Source organism: Schistocerca cancellata, chromosome 1, assembly GCF_023864275.1.
Source record: "Schistocerca cancellata isolate TAMUIC-IGC-003103 chromosome 1, iqSchCanc2.1, whole genome shotgun sequence".
Classification (NCBI taxonomy): Eukaryota; Metazoa; Arthropoda; class Insecta; order Orthoptera; family Acrididae; genus Schistocerca; species Schistocerca cancellata.
Window position 1 is genome coordinate 430,489,071 of NC_064626.1, and position 15,818 is coordinate 430,504,888.

General features: G+C 39.4%; 1 protein-coding gene across 8 annotated transcripts in view; it reads left to right on the forward strand.

The window, feature by feature from the left end:
* LOC126176248 (AP-1 complex subunit gamma-1) overlaps positions 1-15,818 on the forward strand; it is a 191,794-nt gene that overhangs the window by 13,278 nt on the left and 162,698 nt on the right. For 7 of the 8 annotated variants that reach the window (XM_049923397.1, XM_049923413.1, XM_049923405.1 and 4 more), the window contains 2 exons: positions 6,707-6,768; positions 12,602-12,785. In XM_049923397.1, the coding sequence (XP_049779354.1) occupies positions 6,707-6,768; positions 12,602-12,785 (246 nt within the window). The remainder of the gene's footprint in view (positions 1-6,706; positions 6,769-12,601; positions 12,786-15,818) is intronic. The other variant, XM_049923442.1, reaches the window with a different exon arrangement.

A 15,818-nucleotide genomic window follows, 5' to 3' on the forward strand; every position in this document is an offset into this window, starting at 1 on the left:
CATCATCAGTTATTTTGCTCTCCAAATAGCAAAACTCCTTTACTACTTTAAGTATCTCATTTCCTAATCTAATTCCCTCAGCATCACCCGACTTAATTCGACTACATTCCATTATCCTCGTTTTGCTTTTTTTGATGTTCATATTATATCCTCCTTTCAAGACGCTGTCCATTCCATTCAACTGCTCTTCAGAAGTCCTTTGCTGTCTCTGACAGAATTACAATGTCATCGGCGAACCTCAAAGTTTTTATTTCTTCTCCATGGATTTTAATACCTACTCCGAATTTTTCTTTTGTTTCCTTTATTGCTTGCTCAATATACAGATTGAATAACATCGGGGATAGGCAACAACCCAGCCCTGGTAGAGACAGTAAAATCAACAGATAATAAAATGTATATTGACAGCAGGCTACACATAGGGGAGGCTGTTCGTTGTGGTAGATGCTTGACAGCTTTGGCAGTCTTTTTTTTAATTTTTTTCCAGAATAGCTCACTTATCAACAGCAAATCAATACTCTCTTAAAAAACTGAAAATAATTTTGCCGTATAAACAAAGGCTCATAAGAGCAAATTGGTCAGGAAATGATGGGGAGGTATAGTTTGTCTGTAAACTGAAAAGCAAGCTGCAGTCATGGCGGAGGAAGTTGCCTTTACCAGAAAAAAGCCCCAACTGCTGTACAGGATGACAGAGTTCCAATTTTCTCTTTAGCTGTATGAAACAGTGTGCAGAGATTATGATTCTGCCCTTTTGGATTTCTTGTTTCAATATTTTTAGTAAGTCATATCTGTATTCCATGTATTGTTAGTGCAATTTGTGGAAAATAAACAACCTCTTCAGGCATTTCTGCACACCACATTGTCAGTGATTTGTAAGACAAACTGTGGTAGGGTCAGTATAACTTTGTGAAAAACCCTGTAGTTGCTTCTTGTGATGTAGTGGGGTAGAGAGAGTGGGGAATCTCTTTCTCACTTTTCAGTTTACAGACCTGTGAATGAGGGAAGTGCATGGACAAAAATAGTGTGACCTACCTTCCTTATGTTTCTACCCTCCATCATGTTATACCTCAGAACACAGTTAATACAGCTCTACAGCCTTAGATGTGGTACTTACATTTAGTATTTGTCCTTAACCACTTCATTTATAAATGAATATTATTTTAATTTCCTTAAAACATGTTTTTAATTATCTGTGGTTTTTCATCCCCCACAGTGTGGAAACTAGAAAAAAAAGGAAAGAACCTTTCTTATAGAAAATTTAATGTTATTTAATTTTGTACTTGGAACCACAGTTTTGATCTTACTCAAAAAGAGCCAGAATAGTGATGTTTAAACGCCCCCATCTCCTCATCCCCATGCTGTCACTCTGATCATCAGGATCAATTTCTTGTTCATGGCACTTTTTCCTACCACATGAAGTTTTTCCTCTAATTTTCCATTGTTGATTGGACTATTACCATCTGGTTGAGAAATGAGCAGTAACATAAAAAGTATAGAAGTCAAAGTGTTTCACTGCCTGGCTTTAAGAACTAATAGTCACTTCCTTGGGATGTAGAGAGTGAAATTGGTGAAAGTTAAAAAGAAAGGGCAGGTCACTTGAATCCCAGTATTAGATAGGCCTACATGTTGTGAGTCTTTGTAAGGTGAAGGTTAAGTTGTTAGCTGTGAACCAGTTGTAAGCTTGTTCCGTGATTCTTCTGGTTGTGTCTGGTGAGAATATGTTTGAGTTGTTTGTTAAATATATTTGTATCATTCTTCTTTCCCCCCCCCCCCCCCCCCCACTCTGAATTTAGTCTTATTCCTGTTGTGTCATATCTTAACATGAACCTCTGTTTTTTATTGTTGAGATAAGAATCTGCCAATGAAAGGGGAATGCTCTACTGTTTTAGTTTCCCATTCAGAATGTTATGATATACAAAGTTAAAGGCCTCGAGATGACTACACGGAAACTTATCAAAACTTTTGTGAAAATGATTAAGAGAAAGATGGCTGTGTAATTGTAGGTCAGTTGCTTACCTCTACTTTTATAGATGGATGTTAATGCTGAATACTTGTGTCCCTTGGTAGATACACCCTGACTGACTCATCAGTTGGTTTCAGATTTGAGGGCGATGGGGTACTGACACTGGGTAGCATAATGTCCCTGTGTTTTCAGCTACTGTTAGTAAGAAGCCATTGAATTTAGTAGTCAGTGATTTGGATTTTATATTTTTTGTCTCACCACTGATATCGTCAGAAAGTTGACTACAGCTTGCCTCCCTGAGTGTATTTAGTGTATTTGTTTCATGTTTAATAATGTTTGAAATTGCTGTTACCTCTTGGAATTTTGAATTTTTTATGTGTAATACATTATTTGTCATTTTGATGACACAGTAAAGATGTTTGTAGCAGTTAAGGTGTGCTTTCAGCTGTGCAGCAGAGTTGTCGATTCCATTTTATGCATAATTTTTCGATGACTGATCCAGCCGTCTTCTTCACGTGCTGTGAGTTGTGTAGTTATATTCCCTTTCTGATAGGAGTCCAGGCAGCGAGAGCCCATAACTGCACAGCTCATAGGACCTAAAGCTGACTTGGTTGGCCATTGAAATGTTGTGCATAAAATGGAATCAACAATTACATTAAGTAAAGCTCTTTCGTCGTGGCACAAGATACCTTGTTTCCAGTTATTAGTCTTCCTTTCTGAGATTCAACTATTATTGTTACTGATCTGTTGTGAGGGCTACCTGGATTCATAGTATCAAAAGAACTTTTTCAAGAAAGTACAGGGTGCCTATAATTAAACTCCCAGTTTCAAAATGTTGTAGAAAGAGGACCACTGTTCAAAATGATGTCAAATTTGAATTGATGCAGAGGAAGCATCATGGAGCAAAAAAAAAAGTAATGAAAAGTTTTCCAACAGAAGACACTGTAAACCTCTTAATGTGATGGAGGTCATCTACAAATGGCAAGATGATCACAATACAACAGCTATGGTTTGAGTTGCACATTACACCATCCATACGTTCAGTGTGCATGACTGCACAAGTTCGACAGTCAACAGTTGTGGCACTGTTAGTTAGATAATCCAATCCACCAGGGCAAAATCGTACCTCATTGCATCAGAAAAATTGGTTTTTAAGTGTCCTGAAGCCACAAACCGCAAAAACAGTGAAATTACAGTGGATTTTAGTTGTTCTGGGGCCAAAAGCCACATAAAAAGTAAAATGCCATTGGTTTTCAATTGCCTTGGTGCCCAGACCGCATAAAAAGCTAAATGTCATTGGTTTCTAATTGTCGTGAGACTGGTGCAAAACTTGTTCAGTGAGCCCTCTACTGTTTTCTGCCACAAATCGAAATTGAGAAAAAGTGTACTTGACGACAGAGCAGAGTGTCTCGAGGGTATTGTTCAGAGAGTGTTGCACATTGCTTGCCTTCAATTCAGCTACTGCAATTGGAGCATAGAACACAACATCTTTCAGATAACCCCACAGCCAGAAGTCAAACAGATTAAGATTAGGTGATCCGGATGGCCAATCTGTAGGGAAATTATGACTGATAATTCTAGCCTTTCTGAATACCACTGCAGCAGCCACTTCCTGTCTGTGCAGTGTGAGGAGGAGCACCATATTGCATAAAAGTGATCCTACCCACACACCCATGCTGTTGAAGGGTTGGAATGATGTTGGTATGCAAAAGACTCTCATAGTGTTTACCAGTCACATAAAGGTAACTGGACCCGCAGGACTTATCTACTCGAAAACATACGGCCCTACAATAAGCGATACTGTCAACCCGTACCACACAGTCATCTTTGCAGAATGAAGCAGTACCGGTTGATGTGCATACTGATTTTCCATGTACCTATATTCTGCATGTTGACATGTCATTTGGAGGTGGAAATGAGATTCATCTGTCCAGCGAAAGTTCATAAGTTCATTCCTTCACCACTTCCATGTGAACAAGAAATTCCAGAGCGAACATTTGTCTTGCTGGCAGGTCAGCAGGTAGCAGCTTCTGAACATGAGTTATTTTGTGTGGTTAGCAATCCAAGATGTTTCATCTTATATCTGCATCTACGCAGCACTCTGCAAGCCACCATACAGTGTGTGGTGAAGGATACCCTGTATCACTACCAGTCATTTCCTTCCGTGTCTCACTCACAAATAGAGTAAGGGAAAAACAATTGTCTGTATGTCTCCATATGAACCCCAACTTTTTTTTATCTTTGTGGTCCTTATGCACACTGTCTGTTGGCAGCAGTAGAATCGTTTGGCAGTGACCTTTTTAGTATTTTATTCACTGTGCCAGGAGGAATGGCCAACGTCAGGGCAATTCCCCATGCATTACATGTTTGCACACCACAGCTTGACCCCTTTTGCAATGCTGTGGCCACATCTTTAATAGATGTTGGATCAACTGCTTCCCTCCCTCTGCCACGTTGCACTTCAGAACCTGTTGTTTTGAATTTTGTTATCATTTTCTCCAGACCCTTAGCAGACATCGGACCAGTGCCTATTTCACACTGTTGAGTGTCCATAACTTCTGCAGGGCTACTAGCACACAATTCACAATTATTGTAAAAAATCTTTACCAGCAGTACGCAGTCCTTCATGGAGACAGTCAAGTTGAGCATCTCGGATGCAAACTGACACACAGCTGTAAGCCACACGTCTCCCAAATTTTCATTCACCCTCCTCAGTGACATTTCCCTTTGCATTAATAATATGCTGCTCAAATTTGGCATCATTGTGAGCAGTGTTCTCTTTCTACAATGTTTTGAAACTGAAACGGGAACTTACGGACACCCTGTATTAAGTTTCTCATCTGCTATCTTCCCATTTTTCATCCTGTAAATTCTTCCTTAATGTTTTCTTTTGTAGGTCTATGCTGATCTGCTGCTTCGATGAATTGTATGAAATGAAAATTTTTAGTGTGAATTCACCAGAACATGAGTTTATTCTTTTTGTGTTTCATTATTTTTCTACTACTAGTTTTGATCCTGGCTCATTCTCAGGCAGTAAATAAACATAAAATAACAAGAAAAAAATAATTTGAAGCTCTGGTGGAACACACACACACACACACACACACACACACACACACACACACGCCACCACCACCACCAGCACCTCGAGTGGTATGAGTTAGCATTTGCAATTCTGTGAAATTTTGTTTTCTCTTCTCAATAAAAATTGATTGCTGGGGGATGCTTCATGGCTGCTACTTGGCCCTCATGGTCAGGTACTCCATTTATTATGGAGCTCTCATCTGTTTCATGAAAGACAGTTGAATATGTAAATAAATAGTACTGTTGCACTATGTGCTTCTATTCCTGTTGGGAATATTAATGTGGGGGTCAAACCAAGGACGGACATCAGTAACTCTTAAGTGCTCTCGACCTGAACTGTCCTAGATGAAATCAGTATTGAAATTTCCATTTACAGGCACTTCTCAGTTATTACTGCAAAGTACCTCTCTAAGTGCTTAATGAAGTTCTTTCATGTTGGGTGTCTGTAGACTGCCAGAACTGCTATCTTCCGTTTCCAGGTCTGTTACTGAAGTACAGCACTCGCAGGACTGTGGCATGAGACATTATTCCACTTTTTGTATTTATAGCAACTCCTTCTATGCTCATATTATGCCGACAGTAATATAACACTATCTTGCATATGTCTAGGTCCACATTGTCAATTTCTTTGACTTCCACAGAAAAATTATCTGTTGTGCTTCACGCACATCTGTAAAAATACATCCACATTTTTCAATTTCTTGTAGTGATGTGAGAAGCCCATCATTTTAGAAATTCCATTTTTTATGGAAACATGCACATCATGATAGCAAATGATCTGAAATATTGAAAAATTGCTGATTGGTGGATGCCATGAGACAGCTAAGCTGTCCATTACTGTGAATTTCTCCTCAAGTACCATCACTAAGTCATTGTTCTCTTTATGTTGAATCTTGTTAAGAGGCACTGGGTTAGAAGTCTATCAGCATATGAAGAACTTTGTACACAATGGGCTATGTTTGAGGGGTGGTTATAAATTTGCTTCTCTGGTAAAATGCTATTCCAAGAAGTTACTGAAACAACGTTATAAAGTGCTTGCTAGTGTGTTGCATAAAGAAAGAAATTTGAGAGAGAAAGACCTTCTGCACTTCACTCACTAAATTTGGGGTACCTTTTATGATACAACTGCAAAGCTCTGTTGTGCTCTTGGCTTTTATTGCTTCTTTGTTAATTATTCGTTATTGTTTAAATTCATTCGTACATAGAATGTTTTCTCATTGCTCAGTTAGGCCAAATAATTGTATTATTGTAGTTTAACTGATTTTTATATCACTTTACAGTATTTTTTTCTATATCTTTTTTGTGTGATTTCTAGTTTTTTGTAGGAAGGATCATACACAATCTTTCTTATGTGTTGTAGCTTAGTATTGTACATAGGTCATCTCTTATTGTTTGTACAAATATTAATATAAACTGTCTTTTGATTTATTTCAGATGAGTTTTATAGCTAAAGATTCTGGCTCATATGTTGGAAAACTATTTCCATTTAGATAAATTAATGGTATTTCAGCACCTTGATGATTGTCTGTGTGCATGTGTTACAATGTTCTGTATTACATAATTGCTTATTAACAGGTAACCTAATGATCTGTTAACAGATGTGTTGTGTCGTGTGCATTTGATAAACTAACTGCAGACATGTCATTTGTTACATATTTACAGATTTAATCCAGCTTTCAACATGGCTGCCATCAAACAAGTTATTAATGAAGCAGTGGAAAGAGGTGAGTTACTAATGTTTCATTAAATCTGTAAGCAGCAGTGATTCAGTTTGATGCTTACTTATGCGGTTACTTTGTCTCATTGTTGCTGAGTGTCGTAATTATAGCATTATTTTGATTTTAGAGTCCTGTATAATTCAGCACACTTCTTTTTACAATAAATAGCAATCACAAATTATGAATGTAGTGTAAGTTAAGGATGTCTGTAAACATCTGTAACATTCTTACTAGTTCCTCAGTGCCCTTTTATGGAAGTTGTAACCAACAGTGCAAATATCAGATGCTGTGGTCTTTCACAGTATTGGTCACTCTGAGAAAAATATCCAAAAGAGAAAAATAGAAAATAATGAGACAGTGCTGCTTATCACTTACCTTCAGGAAGTAAAATTTTTCATTGTGACCAAAAGACTTGTGTAAAGGTCGTGAGACTACCTTAGCTTTCAGATCTAATAGTTTCATCCGAGGGCAGGAGAGAGGGATATGATAGGGAAGGTTAAAAAGAAGGAACACACTTGTGCCTCAAACAATGAAAATCCAGGATGGAATAACGACAATAGTATGAAAAGGCTAGATTGCTATTCATCGTATAGCAGGGATGTCGAGCTGCAAAAAGGCTACTAAACACATCATCTTTCAGCCAGAAGGCCTTCTGAAATACACACACACACGCCATCACAGCTCACATACACGATCACTGTCTCTGGGTGGCAAGGCCAGACTGTGAGCAAGTACACATGATGGGAGAAGCAATCTGAGTCGTGGGGGAAAGGAGGAGGCTGGGGTGGAAAGGGGGAGAGACAGTAGGATACAGGTGGGGCATCAGTAAAGTGCTGTTCATGGGAGCATACAGGTACGAAGTGGAGAGAGGGTAGGGCAGCTTGATGCAGTCGGGAGGTGAGATAGAGGGCGGAGGGAGAGGGGAGAACTGGCAGAAAAGGAGAGAAGTTAAAGGATTGTGGGTACACTTGTAGAACAGGAGGCTCTGCAGTGGGAACAGGGAAGGGAGGGGATAGGTTGGTGAAGGGCAATGATTAGCGAAGGTTGAGGCTAGGAGAGTTACAGTAATGTAGGATATATTGTAGGGAGAGTTTGTACTTGCGCATTTCAGAAAAGCTGGGTAGATAGGAAGGATCCACATGGCACAGACTATGGAGCAGTCATTAAAATGAACATTGTGTTCAGCAGCATGCTCAGCAACTGGGTGGTCCAACTGCTTCTTGGCCACAGTTTGTTGGTTGCTGTTCTTGCTATAGACAGCTTAGACAGCTTGGTGGTTGTCATGCCAATGTAGAACGAAGCACAGTGGTTGCAAGTTAGCTTGTAGATCACTTGGGTACTTTCACAGGTAGCCCTGCCTTTGATGGGATGGGTGATGCCTGTAACCTGACTGGAATAGTTGGTGGTGGGAGGATGTATGGGACAGGTCTTACATCTACATCTATTTCAGGTATATGAGCCATGACGCAAGGAATTGAGAGCAGAGGTTGTGTAGGGATGAATGAGAATATTGTGTTGGTTGATGGACAGCAGAATACCACTGTGTTTGGGAGGGGGGAGTACATCCAGAAGCATGATGAGAGATAGTCAAAACCCTGGTGGAGAATGTCCCTCACCTGTACCCTGCCCTCCTTTCCTCTCCCCATCCAAGCCGCCGCCTCACCCCCACCACCCAGAACCCAGATTGCTTCTCCAATCATGCACAGTTGCTTGCAGTGTGGCTTCGGCATCCAGCAACAGTGGTCATATTGCTCAAACCCCAGGATTATTCAAAGGAAGATATTATTATGTCTCCCTGCTCATTGTCAAATGTGGGGTGTCTAGGAAACTTGTTTACTCGGACCGCTAGACAACAGTTTGAACAAATCATATTAATGAGTTTTGTTACAAAATGAAAATATACAATACTTAACTTTGTCAATTACACAGGTGTGTCACAAGCAAAGGGTAACATACAAAATAATCAAGTTTCTTCAGTATAGACAATCTAATTAAGTTTCTTCAGTATAGACAATCCTAAGTTGCTGCTGTACAAGTCACTAGTCTTGAAGCTACTGGGGCATCACCAGTCGGTCGCAGCACTTATGTCCTCTTCACATAGGGGCTGCTGCTGTCGTGTTCTCGTCCTGGAGAGAGGTCGGTCAGTGCAATTGATTGACGTCTTCTCACAGCCATCTTTTCACTATTGTTCCCGACCAAATACCGGCACTTGACTTAATGCTGTAACACAGGGCTCCCCAACGTGTGGCCCGCGGATGTGTACTTTTACTTCAGGTAGCATTCCCAAGCAGCCTTTGCGGTTCCTAAGTGAGAACACATACACAGTTTAGTGCCGGAGAATGCGGCTTCTATGATCGACTGTTTCGCAACAATACGGGGGTCGTTTGTGTGCTGGCTCACGGCGGCAGATGCGCTGAAACCTTTTACGCATGCGCGGAGCGAGCTTTGTCAACCAATCACAGTGCTCGGTGGCATGTATGCAGCCTCAGGCATCATTAAATGTTAAACTTGCTTTGTCAGTGCACTACCTATTTCATAAGTCCATCTTTGAAAGTTGTTTTCATTCATCTCTAAACCAAAGAGTATTGATACTTTGGGGGGGGGGGGTCATTGGGAACATGGAACTTGCATTAAGAAGCTTTCAGTTCCCATGGGTTTTGCTCTGAAATTTAAAGTTATTGTGCTCTTGACTGACTAGGGGTCCGCCATGGGTTTTCGATTGAAGAAGGGGTCCACCAGCTGAAAAGGTTGGGATGCCCTGCCGTAACAGATATCACTTCCTTAAGAAGTGCAGACATCACCTGCAGGAGATGCAGCGACCATCGTAATTAAATTACACAATAGTTGATTCCGTATTTCTAGATTTCCGGAAAGCTTTTGACACCGTTTCTCACAAGCGACTTCTAATCAAGCTGCGGGCCTATGGGGTATTGTCTCAGTTGTGCGACTGGATTCGTGATTTCCTGTCAGGAACGTCGCAGTTCGTAGTAATAGACGGCAAATCATTGAGTAAAACTGAAGTGATATCAGGTGTTCCCCAGGGAAGCGTCCTGGGACCTCAGCTGTTCCTGATCTATATAAATGACCTGGGTGACAATCTGAGCAGTTCTCTTAGGTTGTTCGCAGATGATGCTGTAATTTACCATCTAATAAGGTCATCCGAAGACCAGTATCAGTTGCAAAGCGATTTAGAAAAGATTGCTGTATGGTGTGGCAGGTGGCAGTTGACGCTAAATAACGAAAAGTGTGAGGTGATCCACATGAGTTCCAAAAGAAATCCGTTGGAATTCGATTACTCGATAAATAGTACAATTCTCAAGGCTGTCAATTCAACTAAGTACCTGGGTGTTAAAATTACGAACAACTTCAGTTGGAAAGACCACATAAATAATATTGTGGGGAAGGCGAGCCAAAGGTTACGTTTCATTGGCAGGACACTTAGAAGATGCAACAAGTCCACTAAAGAGACAGCTTACACTACACTCATTCGTCCTCTGTTAGAATATTGCTGCGCGGTGTGGGATCCTTACCAGGTGGGATTGACAGAGGACATCGAAAGGGTGCAAAAAAGGGCAGCTCGTTTTGAATTATCACGTAATAGGGGAGAGAATGTGGCAGATACAATACGCGAGTTGGGATGGAAGTCATTAAAGCAAAGACGTTTTTCTTTGCGGTGAGATCTATTTACGAAATTTCAGTCACCAACTTTCTCTTCCGAATGCGAAAATATTTTGTTGAGCCCAACCTACATAGGTAGGAATGATCATCAAAATAAGAGAAATCAGAGCTCGAACAGAAAGGTTTAGGTGTTCGTTTTTCGTGCGCGCTGTTTGGGAGTGGAATGGTAGAGAGATAGTATGATTGTGGTTTGATGAACCCTCTGCATAGCACTTAAATGTGAATTTCTGAGTAGTCATGTAGATGTAGATCACATACCACATATTATTTAATTTATTTTGACCAGTTTTGTTTGTCATAGGTGAGCATCCTTAGGTACTAATTGTTTTAGTAGCCTGTGATCCAATCCTCTGTGTTTGAGATGGTGCCAAGTTGTTCTTGTAACTTGTAATGTGTTGCCACTAGGCCAATGAATATCTGAGGACTCGCACATCTCATGAATAAAATTGATTGGAATAAATAAAATAACTCATGACGTTGCTGTGTTCTGTAATTTAGCTACTTGATATCATATCCAAAAGGTTGGTTGCTTAAAATACCACCTTTACTTAGCATTACTTGCCAGTTTCAGGTTTCAGCACACTTTTAAGTGTTTAAATTGATGTGGACACCTCCTCCTGGTAAGTGTGAATCAAAACAAATGTGCCAAACACATTTACTTACGGCATTGTCGTCAATAGACATAGTCTTCGAATAAACAGCCAGAAACAGACTTACACAACTGTTCCACGTCCTGCCATGTGTTATGTAGTTAAATGCAGGAAAGCACACTACTAAAAGTTTTAAGAAAATAAAATCATGTAGCTTATGTGTTAAATTATTATTTTGTAAAGAATTTGCACTGCCGCATCATTAAAATAAATTTTATTGTTCACAAATTTATGGCAGGTTTAGGTCATGAAATTGCCGAAAGAATGTCAGAACCGTGTAAACCCAGGACGTCTTGGTGGAACTGGTGGCAACACCATAAGATGATGATTTGTGTGTATGTGTAAACCTGACAATAATTGGCTGTAGTTTTTACCCCCCTCCCCCTGATGTTGTGTCCAGGCATATTGTTCATCAGTTTTCCATTGAGTAAACTGGATCCATAAAGTGTGATTCTGAAAGATTTACAGAAGAAATTTTTAGGGCCACCATAACTGCAGAGGATGGGAAATGTGGTGAATGTCTGAATAATTCATACTTTGCATTCCACAGTTTCCCCATTTCTGTATCATCCTTGTGGACAGTTGCAATCCTCTGTTGAAAGAAAAGCTTTCTCATTACATAATCAATCATATTTCTTCTCACATGTACACATATTTTTATTTCCTCCGGCTGAGAATGACAGGTATTCTCGATTCTGTTAAGTTTGCAGTGTGACATGTTCTTCAGGCAAAAAAAAAAGAGGAGGGTGGAGGTGCTATTTGGCAACCGCATAAAATGCACACAAGTTTGGGTATGTGCATAGTGAATATATCCCCCTTAAGGCTCAGCTGTGGGTCTAGATTATTGTTTGTTTTTGTTAAAAGTGAGATAAACTGTGTATTGATGACTTTTCGTGTCCCTGTGGGTGTCAATCTGCTTAAAGAGTATTCCTGCGAAACCTCACAGGGGCTATACTATTTGACTCTTTATTTAGTTATGTGACAGTACGAGTCAGTGAATATCATTAGAAATATCTGACTTTGGAAAAATATAGTGCTAAATTTTAGGAAAGATGAGAATTAATTTATATTAATTCCTCAAACGTTGCTGTGACCCTCATGTAAGCCCTCCACTAAGCCTCCTGTAACTTTCACATTTTTTTTCATATAGATTTTATTGATTGATATGAAATTATTGCTTTGTGAGAATCTTACTATTTCATTGAAATTCAAGCCAGATTTTCAGCATAAGTTTGTCGCATAATTACGTACCATTTAACCATAATTTATAAGGTGTCTATAATTAAATCATTATTGTCAACAGAATCCTTGTAGATTATGTTTCTGTGGATATAATGCAGTAATAAATGTAGTTTTATAATAGTCAGGTTGATATGTAGTTTGTTTTAAGTTCAGCTAGTGTTGACTACTTCCCATGGAGATCAGATGTGTCAATTCTCAGAACATTCCTTGGTTTCCTCCCTTTGCTTATATTCTCATAATTAAAAATATATTAATATTCTATGTTTCAGTGCGAATGCCTACACCTATGCGGCTGCGAGATTTGATACGTCAGATACGTGCAGCCAGGACAGCAGCAGAAGAGAGAGCTGTCATCAACAAAGAGTGTGCCTATATACGCTCAACATTCCGAGAAGAGGATAGTGTGTGGCGATGTCGTAATATAGCAAAACTTCTTTACATTCATATGCTTGGGTATGTCATTCTATAATATTCTCAGAAGCTAAGCATCTGTTTAGAAATTTACTTTTAAGAATATCATGGTTGTCAAGCTGATTGACAAGAATATGTAAAAATTAGTTCATTAGTCATATACAGTGTTCATCTCTTGTTTTGGAAGCAGTTTAAAATACTTCTTGAAGTATTTCAATCCTTCTGAACTTTGCTGATTTTCTGAATCCTTTCAGTGAGAATGTTTGTTGTTGCTTAGGGTAGCTTTATGCTGCTCTCTTTCATGTCACTTACCAGTTATTATCTTCATTCCAGCATAACTGTTGCATCCCACATTATATCCGTTACTTGTAGGACTGCTCATCTGACTCATTCACACTACCACTGCAGTGATGACCTGGTTCATAAAATATTCACAGCTACTCTCTCTCTGTGATTCACTGATGTCTGTAGTTGACCTTTTTTCACTGAGTAGCTATAGGATGTCTCTGTTCCTTACTTGATCAATTCACTTGGTCTTACAGATTCTCATGTAACACTCTATTTCAAAAGCTGTTAATCATTTCATTTCAGTCCTCCCCCTTGCCCATGTTTTGCCCCCTGTGCTTGAAACATAGTTTTCATTAATCCTATTCTGGTCCCTTCATTAATTTCTTACATTGTTAGCAGCTGTGCCTTTTCATAGAAATTTGTCTTTTTGTATCACACAGTTGTCAATTTTTGTATTAGACAGTTGTCAATATCTCTTGCTTATTATTTATGTAATTATTCTGTTTCAAAATCTTCAAAAGTCTCTGGTCCATGCCTTCATGCTGCACCCACCACAGCCTCAGTTTTCTGTTTGTTAATGTGTATATTATAGTCATCAGATAGCACATGTTCTAATCATAGTCACCAGATAACTCACTGTCTTTTCATTCAGCATCCAACTCAGTTACTGTTCATGTTCAGTTACCACTAGACTATCAGACCATATGGGGCAGATATTTTGTCCATGACAAACAACTCCCACATCAAAAGAGTTCTTTAGTTTCCTCATTGCCTCTATTTTTTATATATACTGTATTTTTTATATATACTGTGTTTATCTGTGTATAATACAAATCCCTCCTCCACACATACACACACAACATTTTTAGGATTCCATACATCAGTCGGTAAAAACGAAACTGGTATAGGATCACTTTGTTGTCAGTCAGTCAGTCTGTCGGTCTGTGTGTTCAAAATTCTATTTCTCAGAAATGGGTTGACATGGCAGGTTGAAGTTTATGCCACATACTGTGGTCCGTGGACTCTTGGCGTGTAATAAACATTAGCCATTAAGTCAGTTCAGTCAAAAGATATAGCCATTTGTATCATTTATTTTGAGACTTGCAAACTTGCTTATCAAAACCTACATGATACTTCCCGTGGACCTAGAATCATGAAATTTGTCGAGAGGCAGGGTTTCACAGTACAATCAAGGGAAAAATCCAGAAGTTGTTAATTTATAACTACATCACATGAAAAAAATTTATACATTTCTTTTGTCAGTTGTTATCTGACTTCAAACATGAAATTAAAACATTCTTGAAATCCCTGGAACTGACATCATGCCAGCATCAATGTCACTAACAGTCAAAAATCGTCAAGATCCTTGATTCCCAGAAGGGATGAACTGCCTACATACACTGGTCAGCCAGAACGTTATGGCCACCTACCTAAGAGCTGGTATGTCCACCTTTGGCTCAGATAACAGCAGTGATTTGTAGTGGCATGGAACCACACACCACCATCACCTTCAATCACATGCCAGATGTACTCGATCAGGTTCATGTCCGGCGAGTTAGGGGCCAGCACTCAATTGGAACTCACCACTATGTTCCTTGAGCCACACTCCTAGCCATGTGACATGGTGCATTATCTTGTTGAAAAATGCCACTACTGTCAAGAAACATGATCATCATGAACGTGGTCTGCATCCAGTATATGATACTCCTTGTCCATCATGGTGCCTTGCACGAGCTCCACTGGAACCATGGATGCCCATATGTATGTTCGCGTATCATAATGGAGCCACTGCCAGCTTGTCTCTGTTCAGCAGTACAGGTGTCAAGGAGTTGCTTCCCTGGAAGATGGCTGATTTGCATGCTCCCATTGGCATGATGACGGATGTTTTGGCATTCGTCAGACTATGAAACACTCTGTCACTGTGCCAACATCCAATGCCAATGGTTATGTGCCCATCTCAGTCGTAGTTAGTGATGTCATTCATCGTAGTTCTCAGCCAAGCTGGTGGCACCGTTCCCCCCCTAATCCTTCCGAATATTTCGAAATAAATCTGCACGGGCCTCATTTGCCAAAACTTCATCTGTAAATATAAGACTACCCTTATACTAATCTATTATAGACTATCAGCATTGACAATGAGCAACCTTACTTTACAATTTTACCATTTTTGGCATTCTGAGGTGGTTTATATTATAGATATTCTACCATTTCCAAGTGGAACAGTAGTTCAGAAAGGATGCATCTTCCATGAATCCAACTTTTCATAGGTTGTTTTTTTCAGTCTGTATCAGTATATAGAAGTTTTCTCTTCCCGTTCCTTTCCCTACCTGTTTTCTACAGTTCAAACATATTGCATTGCCTCCTCACAATCTTATACACCTGCCAAATCCCTTTTCTCATACACAGATACACCAAAAAATTATATTTTTATATCCAAAATGCATTTGCTTTTCTTTGGAGTTCTCTTATAGGTCAGTGGATTCCAACAATGTAAATTTTAGCTATCACACACTCACACTATGCGTAGATGTGCTTGATTTTACACTTTGTGATGTTTAATCACTCAGTGCTTCACCTAGATGGTGAGCAATTACATATAGTTGTTTGTATTTCATTCAGAACCTTACAGTATAACAAAGACAGGTGAAATGTTTCTATAAAATGTGCTGTAGTCCTTGCGTAGTGCGAGAATTTTGGGGGCCATTGTTCACATCAGTTACTTTTTAATGAAGTGAATTGTTGGGATGAAGTAAACTCCTCAAAATCAGTATATTTAGTGTTTTTAAT